The sequence below is a fragment of the Chiloscyllium punctatum genome, chromosome 3 (assembly GCF_047496795.1).
Source record: "Chiloscyllium punctatum isolate Juve2018m chromosome 3, sChiPun1.3, whole genome shotgun sequence".
Lineage (NCBI taxonomy): Eukaryota > Metazoa > Chordata > Chondrichthyes > Orectolobiformes > Hemiscylliidae > Chiloscyllium > Chiloscyllium punctatum.
In genome coordinates, this window is record NC_092741.1 from 135200566 (window position 1) to 135219548 (window position 18983).

The 18983-nt window shown below is 40.5% G+C and overlaps 1 protein-coding gene across 1 annotated transcript in view; it reads left to right on the forward strand.

The window, feature by feature from the left end:
• tpo (thyroid peroxidase) overlaps window positions 1–18983 on the forward strand; it is a 97603-nt gene that overhangs the window by 62846 nt on the left and 15774 nt on the right. The window contains exons 10-11 of the mRNA XM_072549119.1: window positions 39–209; window positions 8203–8440. Of these exons, the coding sequence (XP_072405220.1) occupies window positions 39–209; window positions 8203–8440 (409 nt within the window). The remainder of the gene's footprint in view (window positions 1–38; window positions 210–8202; window positions 8441–18983) is intronic.

Sequence of the window (18983 nt, forward strand, 5' to 3'; positions counted from 1 at the left end):
GCGAGGAATTAAGTCTGCATTTCCCTTGTGATTGGCAGGTGGTTTAAATCCCTTGTTCAGGGGGCTGCTGGCTAAACCAGCAAAACTACAGACTTCGGATCAAATGATGATTGAAGAACTGACAGAGAAATTATTCACTCTGACAAGTGCTGCAGCAATGGATCTGGCATCGTTAAACCTGCAACGAGGGCGTGACCATGCACTTCCTGGTAAACTGAACCACCTGAAAAGCCATATCTTACAAATATAATTAAGCGTAAAAAAAATTGTAGGTTTTCGGTGTGTGAGCAGTTGCATTGAGTATGATCGTTTTAATGTTTTTCTGTATAAAATATGGATTGAAAAGAATAATTCTTACCTTAAAAGGGTTCATTTGAAGAATAGCTGGGCCTCAATGATTCAGTCAATGTACTCTACCCATCATGCACTACGGAAAGCTTCAAGCCTTCCAGTTCCCAGTAGGAGCTCCTTTAAGCTAATTACTACTGTTTTTTTAGATTAGATTAGATTCCCTACAGTGTGGAAACAGGCCCTTCGGCCCAATTAGTCCACACCGACCCTCCGAAGAGCAACCCACCCAAACCCATTCCCCCTAACTAATGCACTTAACTCTACAGATAATTTAGCATGACCAATTCACCTAACCTGCACATCTTTGGACTGTGGGAGGAAACCGGAGCACCCGTAGGAAACCCACGCAGACACGGGGAGAATGTGCAAACTCCACGCAGACAGTGGCCTGAGGCTGGAATCAAACCCAGATCCCTGGCGCTGTGAAGCAGCAGTGCTAACCACTGAGCCACCGTGCCGCCCTGACTTCATAGTAACTTTTATGTAGTGTAAACGTAAACGTATCCAAAAGTTATGCTTCTGTTTTTAAGTCAACTCAGCAATGGAACTACAACCAATTAGGAACCTAAAATGCATCAGAGGGGATCACTTTCCAACTGGTACCATTCCATTGCAAATGTTCCACGGGTTCTTAATAATTATCTGCTTTATTTTATTTCAACAATTTGGTTGGGTCAAAGCTTCTGACAAAATAAAAGATCTTCAAGGGAAGTTGGTATTGTTGCAATCTTAGTTAAGAGATATGGGACAAGCCAAATATTTTTGCAGGTTTGGTTTGATATAATGTAATTGTTTAAAAAGTATAATGTGAGGAAGAACTAAGGGTAAAAATAAATATGACAGGGTTCCAGGATTGAATTGAAACACCAAACATAATCTCTTACAAACTTGAGCAAAGCAAACAGAAGCAGTGATGACTAAATAGATGCATGGAGCATGCAAGAAAGCTGTGTTTTTGAGTGAAGGCAGGTTTAAAAGTGAGAGATACATCTGCTAAAGGGCATGTTGAGCTTTCTCAGGTGAATAGTTTTTGCATTCTTCTCAGCTTATTTCCTATGCGTGAATATGGACAAAACGGCAAATTTACAGGCAGGCAGAGAGGATTTCAGTCCTTAGCCAGGAACTTTCAGGCTTCAACATCCAGGCGCCACATTTAAAAGACACCTTGGACAGCTCTTCACTCTCTGCAACCTAGGAGTATCACTCAATCTCTACCTAATACCTCCACCCCCCCCGAAACTTTCAAGAGACCAGGCAAAAAGCTGTACAGTGCAATGATCCCTCCCTAGCAGTTCTCCTGAAGAATATTTAGGAGATAAGGGGGGTTCGTTTCCTGAGGGATGGCAGTAAGAGGCCATCCCAGCTGATGACGATAGATGATCAATGTGGCTCTGGAGGTCAATGCCTTTGGGTACTTAAATGCACCATGGGCCCAATGCTGCAAGAGGATGAATGATGTATCACGCTCCATCAGGGTTTGTACTACTGTCTATTCCATGCTTCTCTGAACGTTCATTGGCATTCTAATGATACCATAGCAGAAAACCAAAATTGAATGCCAAGCATCTCAATCAGATGCCTCTTGAGTCTATTACATTATTGTATGGAATCAATGTCAGACCACTGCTTCCACACATTGTTATTAACTGTCACACCTCTGTCATTGCTCACACATGAAACAAAAAAAAGAACTACAATGCTTAGTAGCTCACACCAACATCTGATTTCATATTAAGAGTGCTTGGAATATTTGGGTTTTGAAGGATTGTGGAAAATGAATTTACTTCCATGGTTTATGGAAGTGGGTTATTTAAAAGAGGTAATTGAAAATTCACCATGGCATTAGAGATTCTTTGTTAAACAAGGTTTTCTGTAAATCACATGACTGGTGGTAACTGTTTGCTTAATGTAAAAACATCAGAAGTCACATTACACCAGGTTATAGTCTAACAGGTTTATTTGAACTCACAAGCTTTCAGCGCGCTGCCCCTTCAACAAGTGTAGTGAGATAGAAAAGCACACAGGCATAGAAGGCAGAGAGAGCTATAGGCAGAGAGATCAAAAGATCATCTACATGGTGTGAGTAGAGTGTTGAATAAGAAGTCTCTGCAGGTGATTCATAATACCTCATTTAATCAGACAATAGGTCATCCCTTCGCTTGTTATTCAGCTGTTGACACTTTGCTCATACCGTCGATCACTCTTGGTCACCTGCAGAGACTTCTTATTCAACACTCCACTCACACCATTTGTATAATCTTTTGATCTCTCTACCTATAAATTCTCCCTCACTATACCTGACGAAGTGGCTGCATTCCGAAAGCTTGTGATTTCAAATAAATTTGTTGGACTACAACCTGGCATCATTTGACTTCTGAGCTTGTCCACCCCAGTTCAGCACTGGCACCTCAAGAAACCTTAGATTTGTATTTAAGTTAGCTCACTGAGCTGGAAGGCTTGTTTTCAGACGTTTCATCACCATACTAGGTAACATCATCAGTGAGAGTCTTCAGTGAAGCGCAGGAGTATGTCCCACCTCTCTATTTATAGGTCTTGGTTTCTTAATGTGGGTGATGTCATTTACTGTTCTTTTTCAAGGGAAGGTCGATTGGGATCTAAGTCGATGTGTTTATTGATGGAGATCTGGTTAGAATGCCATGCCTCTAAGAATTCTCATGTGTGTCTTTGTTTCACCTATCCTAGGATGTGTGTTTTTTCCCAGTCAAAGTGGTGTTCTTTGTCTGTATGTGTGGAAATTAGTGATAGTGGGTCATGTATTTTCGTGCCCAGTTGATGTTCAAGTTGATGTGGCAAGTTTCCTGCTAGTTTGACCAATGTAGTGTTTTTTACAGTTCTTGCAGGGTATCTTGCAAATGATGTTAGTTTTGCTGGTGGTATCTAATGGATCCTTTAGGTTCATTAGTTTGTTGTTTAAGTGTGTTGGTAGGTTTGTCGGCTATCATGATGCCAAGGGGTCTGAGTAGTCTGGTAGTCATTTCTGATATGTTTTTGATGTAAGGTAATGTGGCGAGAGTTTTTAGTTGCGTTATGTCTGCTTGTTTGGGTTTGTTTCTGAGGAATCAGCAAGTTGTGTTTATTAGGCACCTGTTTGTCTTGAAAACATTTTATAGGTATTTTCCTTCTGCTGTTTGTAGTTTTTGGGCACTTCAGTTGATGTAGCTCATTGGAATAACGTCTTGATGTAGATGCGTTTGTGGGTGTTGGGATGATTACTTCTGAAGTTAAGTATTTGGTCTATGGATGTTGATTTTCTGTAGACACTGGTTTGAAGCTCCCTGTTAACTGTATGTTCAACTGTTATGTTTCCTCTAACTTGTTCCACTTTGCGATGATAAAGGCATCATCCACATAGTGGACCCAAAGTTTAGGTTAGATAGATGGGAGAACAGCTTGTCCAAGTCTCTGCATTACTGCTTCCACTATGAGCCCTGACATTGGTAATTCCATGGATGGTCTATTGACTTGTTTGTAGGTTTTGTTATTGAGTGTGGGTTAAGTGGGTGGTGAGATACAGATCCACTAGCTTGAGGATGTTGTCTTTACTGATGAAGTTGATGCTGTCTGATGTGTGTGGTCCTGGTTTTCCTAATAGTGATGCATGTGTTTCGTTGGTCAGGTTGATGTTAATTGATGTGAAAAGGGCTGAAATGTCAAAGGAGAGCATTATTTCATCCTCTTCTATCCTGGTGTCATAGAGTCATAGAGATGTACAGCATGGAAATAGACCCTTCAGTCCAACCCATCCATGCTGACCAGATATCCCAACCCAATCTAGTCCCACCTGCCAGCACCCGGCCCACATCCCTCCAAACCCTTCCTATTCATATACCCATCCAAATGCCTCTTAAATGTTGCAATTGTACCAGCCTCCACCACATCCTCTGGCAGCTCATTTCATACACATACCACCCTCTGTGTGGAAAAGTTGGCCCTTAGGTCGCTTTTATATCTTTCCCCTCTCACCCTAAACCTATGCCCTCTAGTTCTGGACTCCCCCACCCCAGGGAAAAGACTTTTCCTATTTATTCTATCCATGCCCCTCATAATTTTGTAAACCTCTATAAGGTCACCCCTCAGCCTCCGACGCTCCAGGGAGAACATCTCCAGCCTGTAGTTCAGATCCTCCAACCCTGGCAACATCCTCATAAATCTTTTCTGAACCCTTTCAAGTTTCACAACATCTTTCCAATAGGAAGGAGACCAGAATTGCACGCAATATTCCAACAGTGGCCTAACCAATGTCCTGTACAGCCACAACATGTCCTCCCAACTACTGTACTTAGTACTCTGACCAATGAAGGAAAGCATACCAAATGCCTTCTTCACTATCCTATCCACGTGCGACTCCACTTTCAAGGAGCTATGAACCTGCACTCCAAGGTCTCTTTGTTCAGCAACACTCCCTAGGACCTTACTATTAAGTGTCTAAGTCCTGCTAAGATTTGGTTTCCCAAAATGCAGCACCTCACATTTATCTGAATTAAACTGCATCTGCCACTTCTCAGACCATTGGCCCATCTGGTCAAGATCCTGTTATAATCTGACTTTGATGACATTCAGGAGTTCTTGGGTGGAGTGAATGGAGTGGCGTGAATCTTCAATTAGGTGTTGTAGTTTCTGGTGGAGTTCCTTGGCTCATCTGTACGTTGGTGTACCAGGTAGAGAGACTATGGGTCTGGGGGGGAGGGGGGCAATTTTGTGTCTATTTGGTAATCCAAAGAAATGTGGTGTGTTGGATCCATCTGGTTTCATATTTTCAAAGTCTGCCCTGTTTAATTCTCTTGATTTTTTAAGTCCTGTTAGAAAGGATAAGATTTTGTTTAGGAGTTATGGGGTCGGGTTTATCGCCACCTGCTGGTAAGTGTCAGTATCTGCAAGCAGAGCATTTGCCGTTATAAGATAGTCTGATTTGTTTAAATTAATGACCATGTATCCTTTGCCCGCAGGAATTACATCATCCACCTTAAGAACTAAGATCTATAAATAGAGAGGCTGGACATACCACCAGTGCTTCACCAGGGACTGTCACTGATGATGCTACCTAGTCATGGAGACGAAACATCTGAAAACAAACCTTTCAGCTCAGTGAGCTAACTTACATACTTCTCATCAACCTGAGCTACAAATTTTCTGAAAAATTGCTAAAACCTGAGATTTATTTTGCCACGTATTCAGTCCAGTACAGTTTTAAGAATGCTGATCCTCCAAAAGACAGTCCCTTATTTAGTCTGCATCTGGCTGCACAGGAGCCAACTTAGGGGCATGGCACCAATCTCAAATACGACTTCCCAGTCCAAATATGGGTGTTACTGACAGTCACACATCAGACACACATAGACATTCCTTTAGCTGGATTTCCACTCTCTTTGCAGAGCTACTTGGCCTTTCTAAATTCCCAAGCATTCCTTTTGTTCTCTTTCCTTAAACATGTACAACAGAGTTTTTTGGTGAAGTTAAAAATCACGCAACAACAGGTTATAGTCCAACAGAGTCAATAAATGTGATGCTGGAAAAGCACAGCTGTTCAGGCTCCCGATGAAGGGCTTTTGCCCAAAACATCGATTCTCCTGCTCCTCAGATCTGCCTGACCGGCTATGCTTTTCCAGCACCACACTTTTTGGCTCTAATCTCCAGCATCTACAGTCCTCACTTTCCCCTATATTCCAACAGTTTATTTGGATGTATTGGTTTTGGCAGCGCTGCTCCTTCATCAGGTCACTAGTGGAGCAGGATCATAAGTGCAAAATCATAGTGCCATGCAATTGATATGATATATTGAACAAACCCAGATTGCTGTTAAGTCTTTCAGCTTTTGGAATGGGTTTGCAGGTTTCAATTCATTAATGTGTAAATCCCAGAACTTCTTTCAAGTCACATTCCTGAGATAATTTAAGGTATTATACCAAAAAAGGTGACACCTTAGCTCAGACAATGTATTAAAGGTATGAGGTTAGAGTCTGTTTATATTCCAATCTTGAGTCAGACTGGTTCTATTTCCAAAGTAGGAATTTATAAAATGTCATGTGACTTGACTGTCTGAATTGTTTTTTGATTAAAGACATCAAACAGGGTGTCATTCTCATCCAAGTGAGATTGCTTCTCATTTATATGTACATTATTAAAACCAAGATGTACCCTCTCCCAAGATGAATTGGGGCTTTCTTGTACCAAAAAGCTTCTAAATTGGATTAAAAGTTGAAGCAAAGCTTGCAAGCACACTTGGGCATAATTAAAGAAGCTAAAATTAAACAACCTCAACTTTGGCTTAAAATTGAAACCAAACTTTCTACATTTTTACAGTTATATATTTTAAACAATTGCAGGGAAATAATGTGGTTGGAAACTTAATTTACATCCCCATTTAACCCCACTTAAACTTGGGGTGTTAGCCATTGCAATATGTTTGCTTGAAGTGCTAACTTCTGTGAAGTTCCTGCCCATTTCCATTTCAAATATATCTGCATGGTGCATTTTGGGTCTCAAAGCACAAACCAGGCAGGAATATCTTCCATATATGCTAACAATTGAATTTTAAGTATAACTATAGCACAAGATGTGACCATTCAGCTATCCATGCATGTACTAACTTTTTGAAAATGCTATTCAAATTTTCCTCTTAAAGCTGCACTATTGCCCTTCATATATTTATCAAATCTGTTTTGTAAGTTATTATTGAATGGCTCCACCACCCTTTCAGGCAGTTCATTCTAGCTCATAGCAATTTCTCGTCACCTTATCTCTAGTTCATTTTCAAACTAACTTAAACGTAGATCATCTGGTTACCAATCCTCTGCCATTGGATACAGATTGTCCTCATTTAGTCTTGTAAATAACCTTTATAATTTTGAACATTTCTATTTAATCTCTTCTTAACCTTTCTACTCAAAGAAGCAGAGCCGTAGATTGCTAAAAATCTCCAGTTAGCAGAAAAGTCACCAATATCATTCTAATAATTTTGTCTGTATCTCCTCAAAGATCTTCCTAAAGTGTGGCACCCAGGATTGGATGCAATATTCCAGTCAAAGGCTGACTCACCATTTATAAAGGCTTAACATAATGTCCATGCCTCTGTCTTTAAGTCTCTGCGCACAAACCATATTTATGCTTTTATAACAGGCCTCTCCAAATATTTGTGCACATACAGCCTGAGCTTTCTATGATCCTGGAGCATCTTTGAAATGGATTCCTTTTTCCATATTACCTCTCCTAAACTCTTCTGTGGAAATATATCACTCCATACATTAAATTGCATCTGCTTTGTATCTGCCTATTTCACTCCTGCATCAAATCTTCCTGAAATCTGTTTGCATTGTTTCTTATTCTCTATCATATTCCTGAAATTTTTGTCATCTGAAAACTTTGAAGTGATGCCTTTACACCCTAACCTAAGACATTATTATGTCAAAAAGATCAACGTCAATAATACCAAACCCTGGGGCACATCCTCTAGTCCCAGATCTCTGTCACTTTGCCAAATATATTGTTTCTACTCCTTTGCTGAATGTTTTGATGTTGGTCCCTGACAATGGTATCAATAACCTGTTAGAGGAGGGTTGGTGCATTGATTGAAATGGATGGCATTACTGAACTTGTGATCAATACAGACACATTAGAGTGACGTTGTGATAAGTTGCTGTTTGACAGCTATGTTTGAAATTCTTTGTTACTTCAATTGAGTTGTTTATTTGCTAATACACCTGCTAAAGTAAAGAAGCAGATAATCACAAACTGATGTGTGATAATGTGTATTTTCTGATGTATTTTCAGAACCAGAGTTTCTTGTTGACTTCATAAGCTAACAGTGAATATATGACTTTTCTTTACTTCTAGGATACAATGACTGGAGGGAATTCTGTGAGCTGGAAAGATTAGAAACTAAAGCCAATTTAAGGAAAGCAATATCTGATTTAGATTTAGTTGAAAAGATAATGGATCTCTATGGGCATCCAAACAATATTGACATCTGGCTTGGTGGCTTAGCAGAAGATTTTCTCCCTGGAGCCAGAATTGGTCCATTATTTGCTTGTTTAATTGGAAAACAAATGAAAACTTTAAGAGAAGGCGATAGGTGAGTTTTATATTGTTTCTTTCCAATCCATCCACATACCTAGACTGTTGGTCACAGCATTCTGCTAAATGTCTAGTTTTATTGCATTAACCAGCTTAATATAGATTAATCAAGAAATTTGGAGCAGAACAGATAGAACTAAAGAAAACCTGTGAGCACTGAAAATGACTAATTTCCTTTTCTGAGCAACTATTACTTTCAAAAGGATACAATGTTCATGTTATTTTTGGAATCTTTATTGTGTATGAATATTGTGATTGTTAGGTTGGCAGTGATGGGTTTCTGGAGCCTGCTATTTTAGGGAAAGGGATTAATAACAGGACTGCAGTAAAGTTAAACTGTTTAAGATTGTTGAGAAAAGGTTCCACAGATAACAAAAAATGCAGCCTGACAGACATTTTAGATCAGATAGTACCTGTACTCCCACATATATACAAAAGATGTAGCAAAGCTGAAGAGAAGAGAATCGGATCCTTTTACATTTTGCAGCTTGTCACACGATAAGGGGGCTTTTTGTAAATGTTTAGAAGCCAATTTAACCTTGGTTACCTCATGGTTAATGGTTTGTGCTTTGATTCCACTTTGGATCTTATTTGGATGCCTCTGCTTAACAATGACCATAGTCTAACTCTGGTAGGTGTCTACAAATATCCTCTTTTTCCATTTTCATTTCTCTCTGCTCTGAATGAAGCCCATGACTGTTGCTGTCACTGCTGCATCATCATAAGCATTGCTATCTCCTTAATCTACATAAGGAATTTCCTGAAGAAGGGCTCATGCCTGAAACATCGATTCCCCTGCTGCTTGGATGCTACCTGACCTGCTGCGCGTTTCCAGCAACACATGTTCAGCTCTGATCTCCAGCATCTGCAGTCCTCACTTTCTCCCATAAGGAATTTCTACGCCAGAAACTCTAGCAGGGTTTTGACAACAGAATTGATATTTCCATGTAAAACATATAATACTGGCATTACTTTATACATGCTGCATCATTATTGAATCTCCCCCATGGTAATAGTGATACACAAGCCCACTGTCCCTACTTTCTTTCTGATACATTGATGACTGTGTTAGCATTGCATTATGCTCTCACCCAGAACTGAGAAAAAATAATCAATTGTGTTTCAAATTTCCAACTTTTGTTCACCTTCACATAGCTTTCATCTGATACCTCCTTTCTTTCACTTCTCTGTCTCCAATTCTGGGGCTAGGCTATCCACCAGATTTCATTACAAACCCATCAACTCCAGCAACTAATTTGACTGCAATTGCTCAAACACCGTTTCCTTTAAAGACTCAATTCCATTCTCCCAATTTCTCCATCTCAATTCCATGTATTCTGATAATGCTATTGCCCACAATAGGACTGCTGCAATGTCTGTCTTTTCCTTAATCATGAATTTCCATCACCTCTCCCTCCACTTCATCTGTTTCTTATCCATTTCCCACAATCTGTCCTCAGAGGAGTACGGTCTGTCATTTTTGACACATTCTGCATAAGGCCATCCTGAACACACATTCCCCTCCCTTGTTAGCATTCCAAAGGACTCTCCCTTCATTACCACTGAGCAAATGCCTCTACCACCACCCCAACACCTCATTCCCTTCTTGTAATATCTTCTCATGCAACCACAGAAGTTGTTATTTTTTGCCACGTCTCTCCTAAATGTCCAAAACCCCAAAAACTGCATCCAGGTAAATCAATGATTTACTTGTACTTTGTTCAAATGTAATTATGGTGGCACGGTGGCTCAGTGGTTAGCACTGCTGCCTCACAGTACCAGGACTCCAGGTTCGATTCCAGCCTCGGTCCACTGTCTGTGTGGAGTTTGCACATTCTCCCTTGTATGTGCGTGGGTTTCCTCCGGGTGGTCCGGTTTCCTCCTGCTGTCCAAAGATGTGCAAGCCAGATGAATTGACCATTCTAAATTGCCCATAGTGTTAGGAGCATTAGTCAGAGGGGAAATGGGTCTGGGTGGGTTACTCTTCGGAGCGTCAGTATGGACTGGTTGGGCCAGTAGGGAATCTAACCTATTCACTGCACATAACATCACCTCCTTTACATGGGCAGCATGGTGGCTCAGTGGTTCACACTGCTACCTCACCGCGCCAGGATCCTGCATTTGATTCCAGCCTTGGGTGACGGCCTTAGTGCACTTTGCACATTCTCCCCGTGTCTCTGTGAGTTTCCTTCGGGTGCTCGTTTATTCCCACAGTCCAAAGATGTGCAGGTTAGGTAAATTGGCCATGCTAAATTACCCATAGAGTTCAAACACGTGTTGGTTCAGTGCATTAGTCAGGGGTAAATACAGGATAATGGGGTCTGGGTGGGTTGCTCTTCGGATCCAAATTTTCCCATCCAACAAAGTTAGTTACAACCCTTTCTAAAAGTGAAAGATTTCTTGCCATCTCCTCATAAGGTGGCATGGTGGCTCCGTGGCTAGTGCTGCTGCCTCCAAGCATCAGGGACCTAGGTTTGATTCTAGCCTTGGGTGACTGTCTGTGTGGAGTTTGCACATTCTCTTCTTGTCTGCGTGGGTTTCCTCTGGGTGCTCTGGTTTCCTCCCACATTTCAAAGCTGTGCAGTTAAGTGAATTCCTGATGAAGGGCTTTTGCCCAAAATATTGATTTTCCTGGTCCTCGGATGCTGCCTGACCTGCTGTGCTTTTCCAGCACCACTCTCATCTAAACTCTGGTTTCCAGTATCTGCAGTTCTCACTTTTGTCTGAGGTGAATTGGCCTGGCTAAATTGCCTATAGTGTTCAGGGATGTGTAGGTTAGGTGCTTATGTCATGGGTAATTGTAGAGTAAGAGGGTAATGGAATGGATCTGGGTGGGATACTCTTCAGAGGTTTAGTGTGGACTTGTTGGGCCAAAGGGCCTACTTCCGCATTTTAGGGAACCTGTGACTCTATTCACTGAGCAAGCTAAAAGCAAACTGAGTGAGCACTTTACAAAATAATGCCACTCAGTCTGCAAGCATGAGTCCATCTTCCAGTTATTCACCATCTTGCTTCTGTGCTGTCAGTTCTGTCTCAGCCTGTAGCAATGTTCCAGTGGAGAAACAGCATCTTCGGATGAGGCACTTTGCAACCACCTGGAATCAACATCAAGTTCAACACCTTCAAACCATGAACTCTGTCCTCTGTTTTAATTTATTTTGCCAAGTACTTGCCTGCTTCTTGTTTTCGTAATTTTTGCTTTTAGACAAATTTGGCCTTTATTCTGCCATTAACATTTACACTTGCACATGTACTTTGTTTCTTTACTACAGCTATTAACACTGCTTTGCCTTTTCATCCATGACATTATTTTTTATTTAATATCTCACATCCTCAAACATATCCTCAAATTTCCTTTTTGACCACATCACCTTCAACAGCCCCCTCCCCACTGCCACCACTTCTGTTCCTTTCTCAAGAGCATAAGACCTATCACATGTCTCTCTTTCTTCACTTTTAAAAAGTAGTTTTGGACCTGAAGCATTAACTTTGTTTCTATCTCCACAGATGTGGATAGGCTTTCTGTTTTATTTGGTATCATTATTATTAGTGATAAATCAATTTATCAATATATTAATAAATTTCATGATACCAATGGCGAGTGTTTGAATTGAGCCAAAGTGAATGTGTAACCCATTTAATTGAAGGGACAGTTTTCCTTCATTCATTTAAGAACATGTCCCAACTCACCGACCACAAAGACAGACATTTAAATGTTCCAGTTTGATCAGTGTGGTCTGAAAATAGCTTTCATTGACCTCATTTACAAGCTGTTGCCATAGTTATTAGCCCAAAGCAAATTATTGTAAGTACTGTGAAAGTGCTACACTAAGAACAATAACCAACAACAGGAAAAGTTAACTCAGTAATCATACAAGGTCAAAGGAAAGTCATTTCATTCATGTGTGAGGTGATAGAGAACGAATGAAGAAAACATTCATTGCAATAAAGCAAAGTGAGGAGTTGAAATTAAATCAAGTTCACGAATTGTAGAATGCTGCATCATATCTGTTGTAATCGTTACACAAACAACAAATGCTTAACAGTATATGTCAGTATCCAAAAGAAAAGGAAAGAACTTGCATTTATATGGCAGCCTGAAACTTTCAAGCATTGAGGCAAATATTTTCCATAAATAACATTGCTGCCCATCTCCACAACGATGCTCCAATTCAAGCTATCAAATAAATGCTCAATGTGGCAATGCAGCAAGTTTTATAGCTGCTTACTAAAAAGAAAATTTTTTTAAAAAGTATTTGTTTCAAGTGACTGAGAGGTGTTAAAAGAAAAGAGATGATTCTCCCTTGCTGATAATGATGCCACTGGAGGGGAATTACAGATAAGTCATATTCAAACAGATGCAAATACCTATGTAATGGTAAAAATGTTGCAGAGCTAGAGAGCAATGAATAAGTAAAGATTTGAATCATAGTTTGTAAATTGAAAGAGACAGTGTAAATTATTGGAGATTGGGCATAGAATAAATTGGACGTAACATCGGTCTAAATATGGGTGGGTTCATTTTGGATCAGTTTGAAATCAGAGAGAGAGGATGATGAGAGGCCAGGAAGCACATTGGAGAAGTCAACTCCACAGATGACTGAAGTGTGGATTAAGATTTCCTTGGTGATTGGGACTAAAATAGGAACAGAGATGGGCAACATTGCAGAGATGAGAGTAGTTTTGTTGATGGAAAGGACATAAGTCCTGAATTTCAATTCTGGATCTTAGGCCTGCTTATAAATTACCTCTGGCTGATGATTTAAAGTCTCTTGATGAATGATATTTGGTCAAAAATGATGCAATGGCTGAACTAGCAGAGGCCCTCCACAGTATGAGATTATTTATTAGATCAGATAGAATACATATCATTGAAGACTTCTCAGCGATAGTAGCTGGTTCTTTCACTGCAATATTCCTATGTATTTCTCTTAGCTCGTTAGCCATACTTTAAAATTGAGATATTTAACATAATAAAGTTATATCAAAGAAAATTAATATTAAAATTGGATTTAGTGAAAACTATTGAGTGGTACAGGGCATCAGAACAGGGCACATTAACAAAATTTATAATGGTTTTAGCTTTAAAGTGATTGCATATTCAAAAAAGTCAATGAGTCAAAAAAATTAAAGATACAAATAATATACTTAAAAGAAGAATTAGTGACCAGAAAAAGTATTCAAGAAGGAACACATTTAACGTGCTAACATCTCAGAATGATCAAGAAATGGAGTTTTTTGAAGAAGTAACAAAGAAGATTGATGAGGGCAGAGTGGTTGACGTGATCTATACAGACTTTAGGCAGGCGCTCGACAAGGTTCCCCATTGGAGACTGGTTAGCAAGGTTAGATCTCATGGGATACAGGGAGATCCAGCCATTTAGATACAGAACTGGCTCAAAGGTAGAAGCCAGAGAGTGGTGGTGGAGAGTTGTTTTTCAGACTGGAGGCTTATGACCAGTGGAGTGCTAGGTCCACTACTTTTCATCATTTATATAAATGATTTGGATGTGAGCATAAGAGGTATAGTTTAGTAAGTTTACAGATGACACCAAAATTGGAGGTGTAGTAGCCAGCGAAGAATGATACCTCAGGTTACAATGGGAGTTTGGTCATATGGGCCAATGGGCTGAGAAGTGGCAGATAGAGTTTAATTTAGATAAATGTTAGGTGCTGCATTTTGGGAAAGCAAATCTTAGCAGGACTTATACACTTAATGGTAAGGTCCTAGGGAATGTTGCTGAACAAAGAGCCATTGGAGTGCAGGTTCATAGCTCCTTGAAAGTGGAGTCTTAGGTAGATAGGATAGTGCAGAAGGTGTTTGGTATGCTTTCCTTTATTGGTCAGAGTACTGAGTACAGAAGTTGGGAAGTCATGTTGCGGCTCCACAGGACATTGGTTAGGCCACTTTTGGAACATTTCATGCAATTCTGGTCTCCTTCCTATTGGAAGGATGTTGTGAAGCTTGAAAGGGTTCAGAAAAGATTTACTGGGATGTTGCTAGGGTTGGAGGATTTGAGCTGTAAGGAGAGGTTGAATAGGCTGGGGCGTTTTTCTCTTAAACGTTGGAGGCTATGAGATGATCCTATAAAATCATGAGGGGCATGGATAGGATAAATAGACAAAGTCATTTCCCTGGGATGGGTGAGTCCAGAACTAGAGAACATAGGTTTACTGTGAGAGGAAAAAGATATAAAAGAGACCTAAGGGGCAATTTTTTTCACGCAGAGGGCGGGGCATGTATGGAATGAGGTGCCAGAGGACGTGGTGGAGGCTAGCACGATTGCAACATTTCAACTGCTTCCGAATGGATATAAATATCAATAGGTTGCTTGAGAAATGGACAGTTCTGGGCATTCATTCTGCGCTCTCGCATTATTTTCTTTCTGGGTACTGCTATCTCATAACTATGAATAAAACAATTGCAGTGTAACTTCCACTATTAATTAGCCAATAGAAACATCATTTTTAATTCGCTCACAGGATCTGGGCATTGCTGCTTGCCTCATAATCATTGCGCACACATAATTGCCCTGAGGACTGTTAAGAGTCAACTGCATTGCTCCGGGTCTGGAGTCGCAGGTGGGCCAGATCAAATAAATACCGTAGTTTCCTTCCTTAAAGCATATTGTCAATCAATTTCCCCAAAACACAGCACCAGTTTCACGATTACCATTAGATTCTTAATGCCAGATTTTTATTCAGCTCATATGTAGCAGGATTTGAACTCAGGTCCCTATATTAAAAGGCTGGCAGTAATATCACTCGGCTGTCACCTCCCCATTAATGTGAACAGGCAAGAAGCTGTGTCTAATGGCTATAAGTGTCCTGTTCCTTGAGCAACATTTGACCTTTGAGTACAGAATAACCTTTTGCCTCTGGAGCCACTGCCTGCCTTCTCATGCATAGAACACCAAACATAGAAAAATACAGCACAGAACAGGCCCTTTGGCCCACAATGTTGTGCCGAGGTTTAATCCTAATGTAAAATATAATAACTTAACCTACGCACCCCTCAAACGCATCCTCCAAACAAAGTCATTTTGCAAAATGAGCATGTGCATAATGCCTCAGGGTTTGAAAACCTTGAGTGGATTGCACTGCGATATTCCGCCTCAGCATTCTCAATCTTTATTTTGAGGCTCTCAGTGAGGTTTGCAGCCCATAACCCTGGCCTTCGATGGAGTGACCACGCACTGGGAAAGGTTCCCCAATCAGGACTCTCTCTCGTTTTGTTTTTGGAGCTTGAACCTTTGACAGTGACTTCAGAAACCAGACATCAAAGCATCTGCACAACAATTGGTGTGAACCAGCACTAAACCACGGAGGAAGCTCAGATTGGCTGCATGTTCGTGCAGCCACACGGTTTAAAGGGAACATTGTCCCACAGATTATTCCTCACTCTTAAGCCTCTGGACGAATAGGGATGAATTTCTCCCTGACTTTGTTCAGATGCAGCAAGGTTAAGTTGAAATGAATGATTTTGAATTAATTAATTATTTAATACTTTTTTTTATTGTCACATGCATTTTGCAATGAAATGCAATAAAATAAATGAAAAGCTTCCCTTTGTTGCCTTAATCTGGTGTCATTTTAAGAGGTTAGTAAGAAGACAAAATAAGAAGACGTAGCTTTAAAAGAAGACCTGTCTACGATGGAGTTCTGAGCCGCCCTCCCCAGACCCAACGAATGTTGAAGTTGCCAATCCTCAGGCACCACCTTTCGCTGCTGCATCGACTCACCTTCACCACTGCCTACACCGGGCCCAACAATGTTAGAGTCTGTTGCCACAATCGATGTTGCCCTGTTGCCCTCCTGCCACCAAATTGCCAGCGGCGGACTCAACCAATGATGAAGTCACCAATCTTCAGGCACCATCTTTCGCCACTGAGCCTACCTCACAAATGTCATCTCAGAGCTCTCTCTAACCTACTTTGGGCTTGCTCTCCCCTACACTGGGCTGACTCCACCTCACGCTAAGTTTGCTCTTCTCTGTGCTGGACTCAGTCTCTCTTGCCCTAGGCTCAGTCTCCTCTGCACTGGGCTCACTCTCCCTTGTGCTGGGCTCGCTTTCCCTCACACTAGGCTTGCTCTGCCCTGTGCTGGGCTCACTCCCCTTCCCCTATGGGTATCTCCTTCGTCAATGCCATCCCAACTGCCACTGCCATCATTGATTGTCAGCAGGAACCGACTTTGTTGCAGCCACTGCTGCACATGCCCGGGAGACCGCGTCCGCTCTCACCCAACTAAAGATGTCGAGAAAAGCTATTAAAGAGAAAAAAAAGTAAAAGGATATTGGCATGATATTGTCTGTCATAACCGTAGTCAAAATTATTGCCGTGTAGTTTCAATTATTAATTAGCCCAGAGAGATATTCCTTTTTAGTAACAGCAGGCAATGAACTGTGTCTAGGGTCAATGAGTGCCCTTTTCCTTCAGCAACATTTGATCTGTGAGTGCGAACCATCTTGTTGTACCTTCCTTCCTGACCCAAAAGAAGGTAATCTTCCATGCTTTTTGAATTCACAAAAAAATTGAGTTTATTAATTAATGAATATATGAAGAATTAGTAATGCAATATGCATACACAGAGATTGGACATGAGATGAATCTAGCAGAATGTTAGTTTTTTAAAAAAAGGACCATAGAGGTGAAATAGTTGAACCTCGCAGCCATTATGTTGGAGGTTACCAGGAGCTTTGACATTAATAGTTTAACAGTCAATTTCACGATGCTTAATTTGCTGGATCAGTTGAGATTCTGTCGTTCTGATTCTTTACAGCTGTGATTGAATTCCAGCATCAAGACCGATTTTGCTTTTCAGTTTCCTTTTTTGACCAGTTTGCAGTACTCTAAGTGAAAGTGCCTTTACCTGCAATAACCAGGGGATAGTTCTTAGACTATGACCTTCATGGTATGTTAACACTGGAACACAAATGTACGCACAAGAATGCTTAGTCCTACTAATCCTCACCAGTTAAATCTGTTTTTTTAACCCCTGTCCTTGTGTTGTCTTCAAAGGAAAAATCAAATAAGTATTTCTCCAGTTTGGGACAGAATCCAAGAGAGTGGCTTGTTTGTTGAATAAGGGGATTGTCAACCCCTCACTAACTTTGCAGTCACAAGAGCTCTCAGTCCAGTCTGTTTCAACTTGTTTCTTCTCCTTACCCCCATCCTACCCCCACTTTGAAGTACTGTTATTCTAAGTTCCTTCTGCATTGCAGTTGGGTGAAATTTCCTGTTTGTCTCTTTCTAGACATTCATCTTAATTAACGTGCACAGCCATTTTTAGCTATATCAGCCCTCTTTTAAAAAAAAAACATTTTTGGAATTACAAGATAAAAATATCCACAATACTTTCAGCTTCTGACTCGTAATCATGACAATAATCTTTCATTTTTTTATTCCTTTTCCCTTGAAATAGTGATTCCATAGACTGTCATAAAATTAAGATTTCATTAAAGCATTTGAGGATGTTGGGGTCACTGGCAAAATCAATATCGGCCTTGAGAAGATTGTAATGAGCTGTCAGCTTGAACCACAGCAGTACAACAGGTGTGATTAGACCCACAGGGATCTTACTGGGGGAGATTCAGCATTTCAACTCACTGACAGTGAAGGAACAGTCACGTTGTTCCTGGTCAGGGTACATGGTGTGTGACTTGGAAGGCAGTTTGCAAACGGTGGTCTTCCTATACATCTGCCGCCATTTTTCTAACCGATGATGGAGGCAAGATTAGAATGATGCCAGAAAAGCACAGCAGGTCAGGCAGCATCCGAGGAGCAGGAAAGTCAATGTTTCGGGCAAAAGCCCTTCATCAGGAATGATTATAGAGGTACAGGTTTGGAAGTTGCTGTTGAAGGTGCCTCAGTGAGTTGTTACAACGTATATATTATAGATGGTACACATTGTGTTAGTTATGGAGACAGCAAATTTTGCCAACTGTAAACATAGAGGGTTTATTCTGTGCTTTGTTCTGCAGTTTTACTTGTAGAGCATTTGCACATTCCCTTTTATTCAGAGCAAGATAGAACTTGAACTTCTGATCTATGTGACCATATGAGTTCTATGTAATGACTTGTACTTTGTGTAATCTAGTCAGATCATAAAGAAGAAAGGATCTCTCATGTTGCTAAGTGTTTACTGTGAGAAAGTAAATGCATTTATTGATGTGAACAAGCTATGCATCTTTGATGAGTATATTAAAACTGGCACCACAAATTAGAGCAACTCTCAGATATTTCCTCCAATAGATTGGAAGGATTGAACTGTGTTAATGCAGTTGTTACCTTCGTAACTGCTAACAATCAAGATTGTCTTGGGGCTGGTGACCAAATCTGACTACAGAAATGCACCCAGATCTGTGACTGCCTCCTGTGAAGATCCTGCATTTAGAAATGGGTATATTAATATGTGACTAACTTCAATTCCATAACTCTGTTTCTTGTTCTATTTATTTTGTCTTGGGTTGAGAGAACTACTGACAATAGTGATGTCTGCACAGTCCTTGTGGTGATAAAGTTCTGTTGACTCCTTGAGAA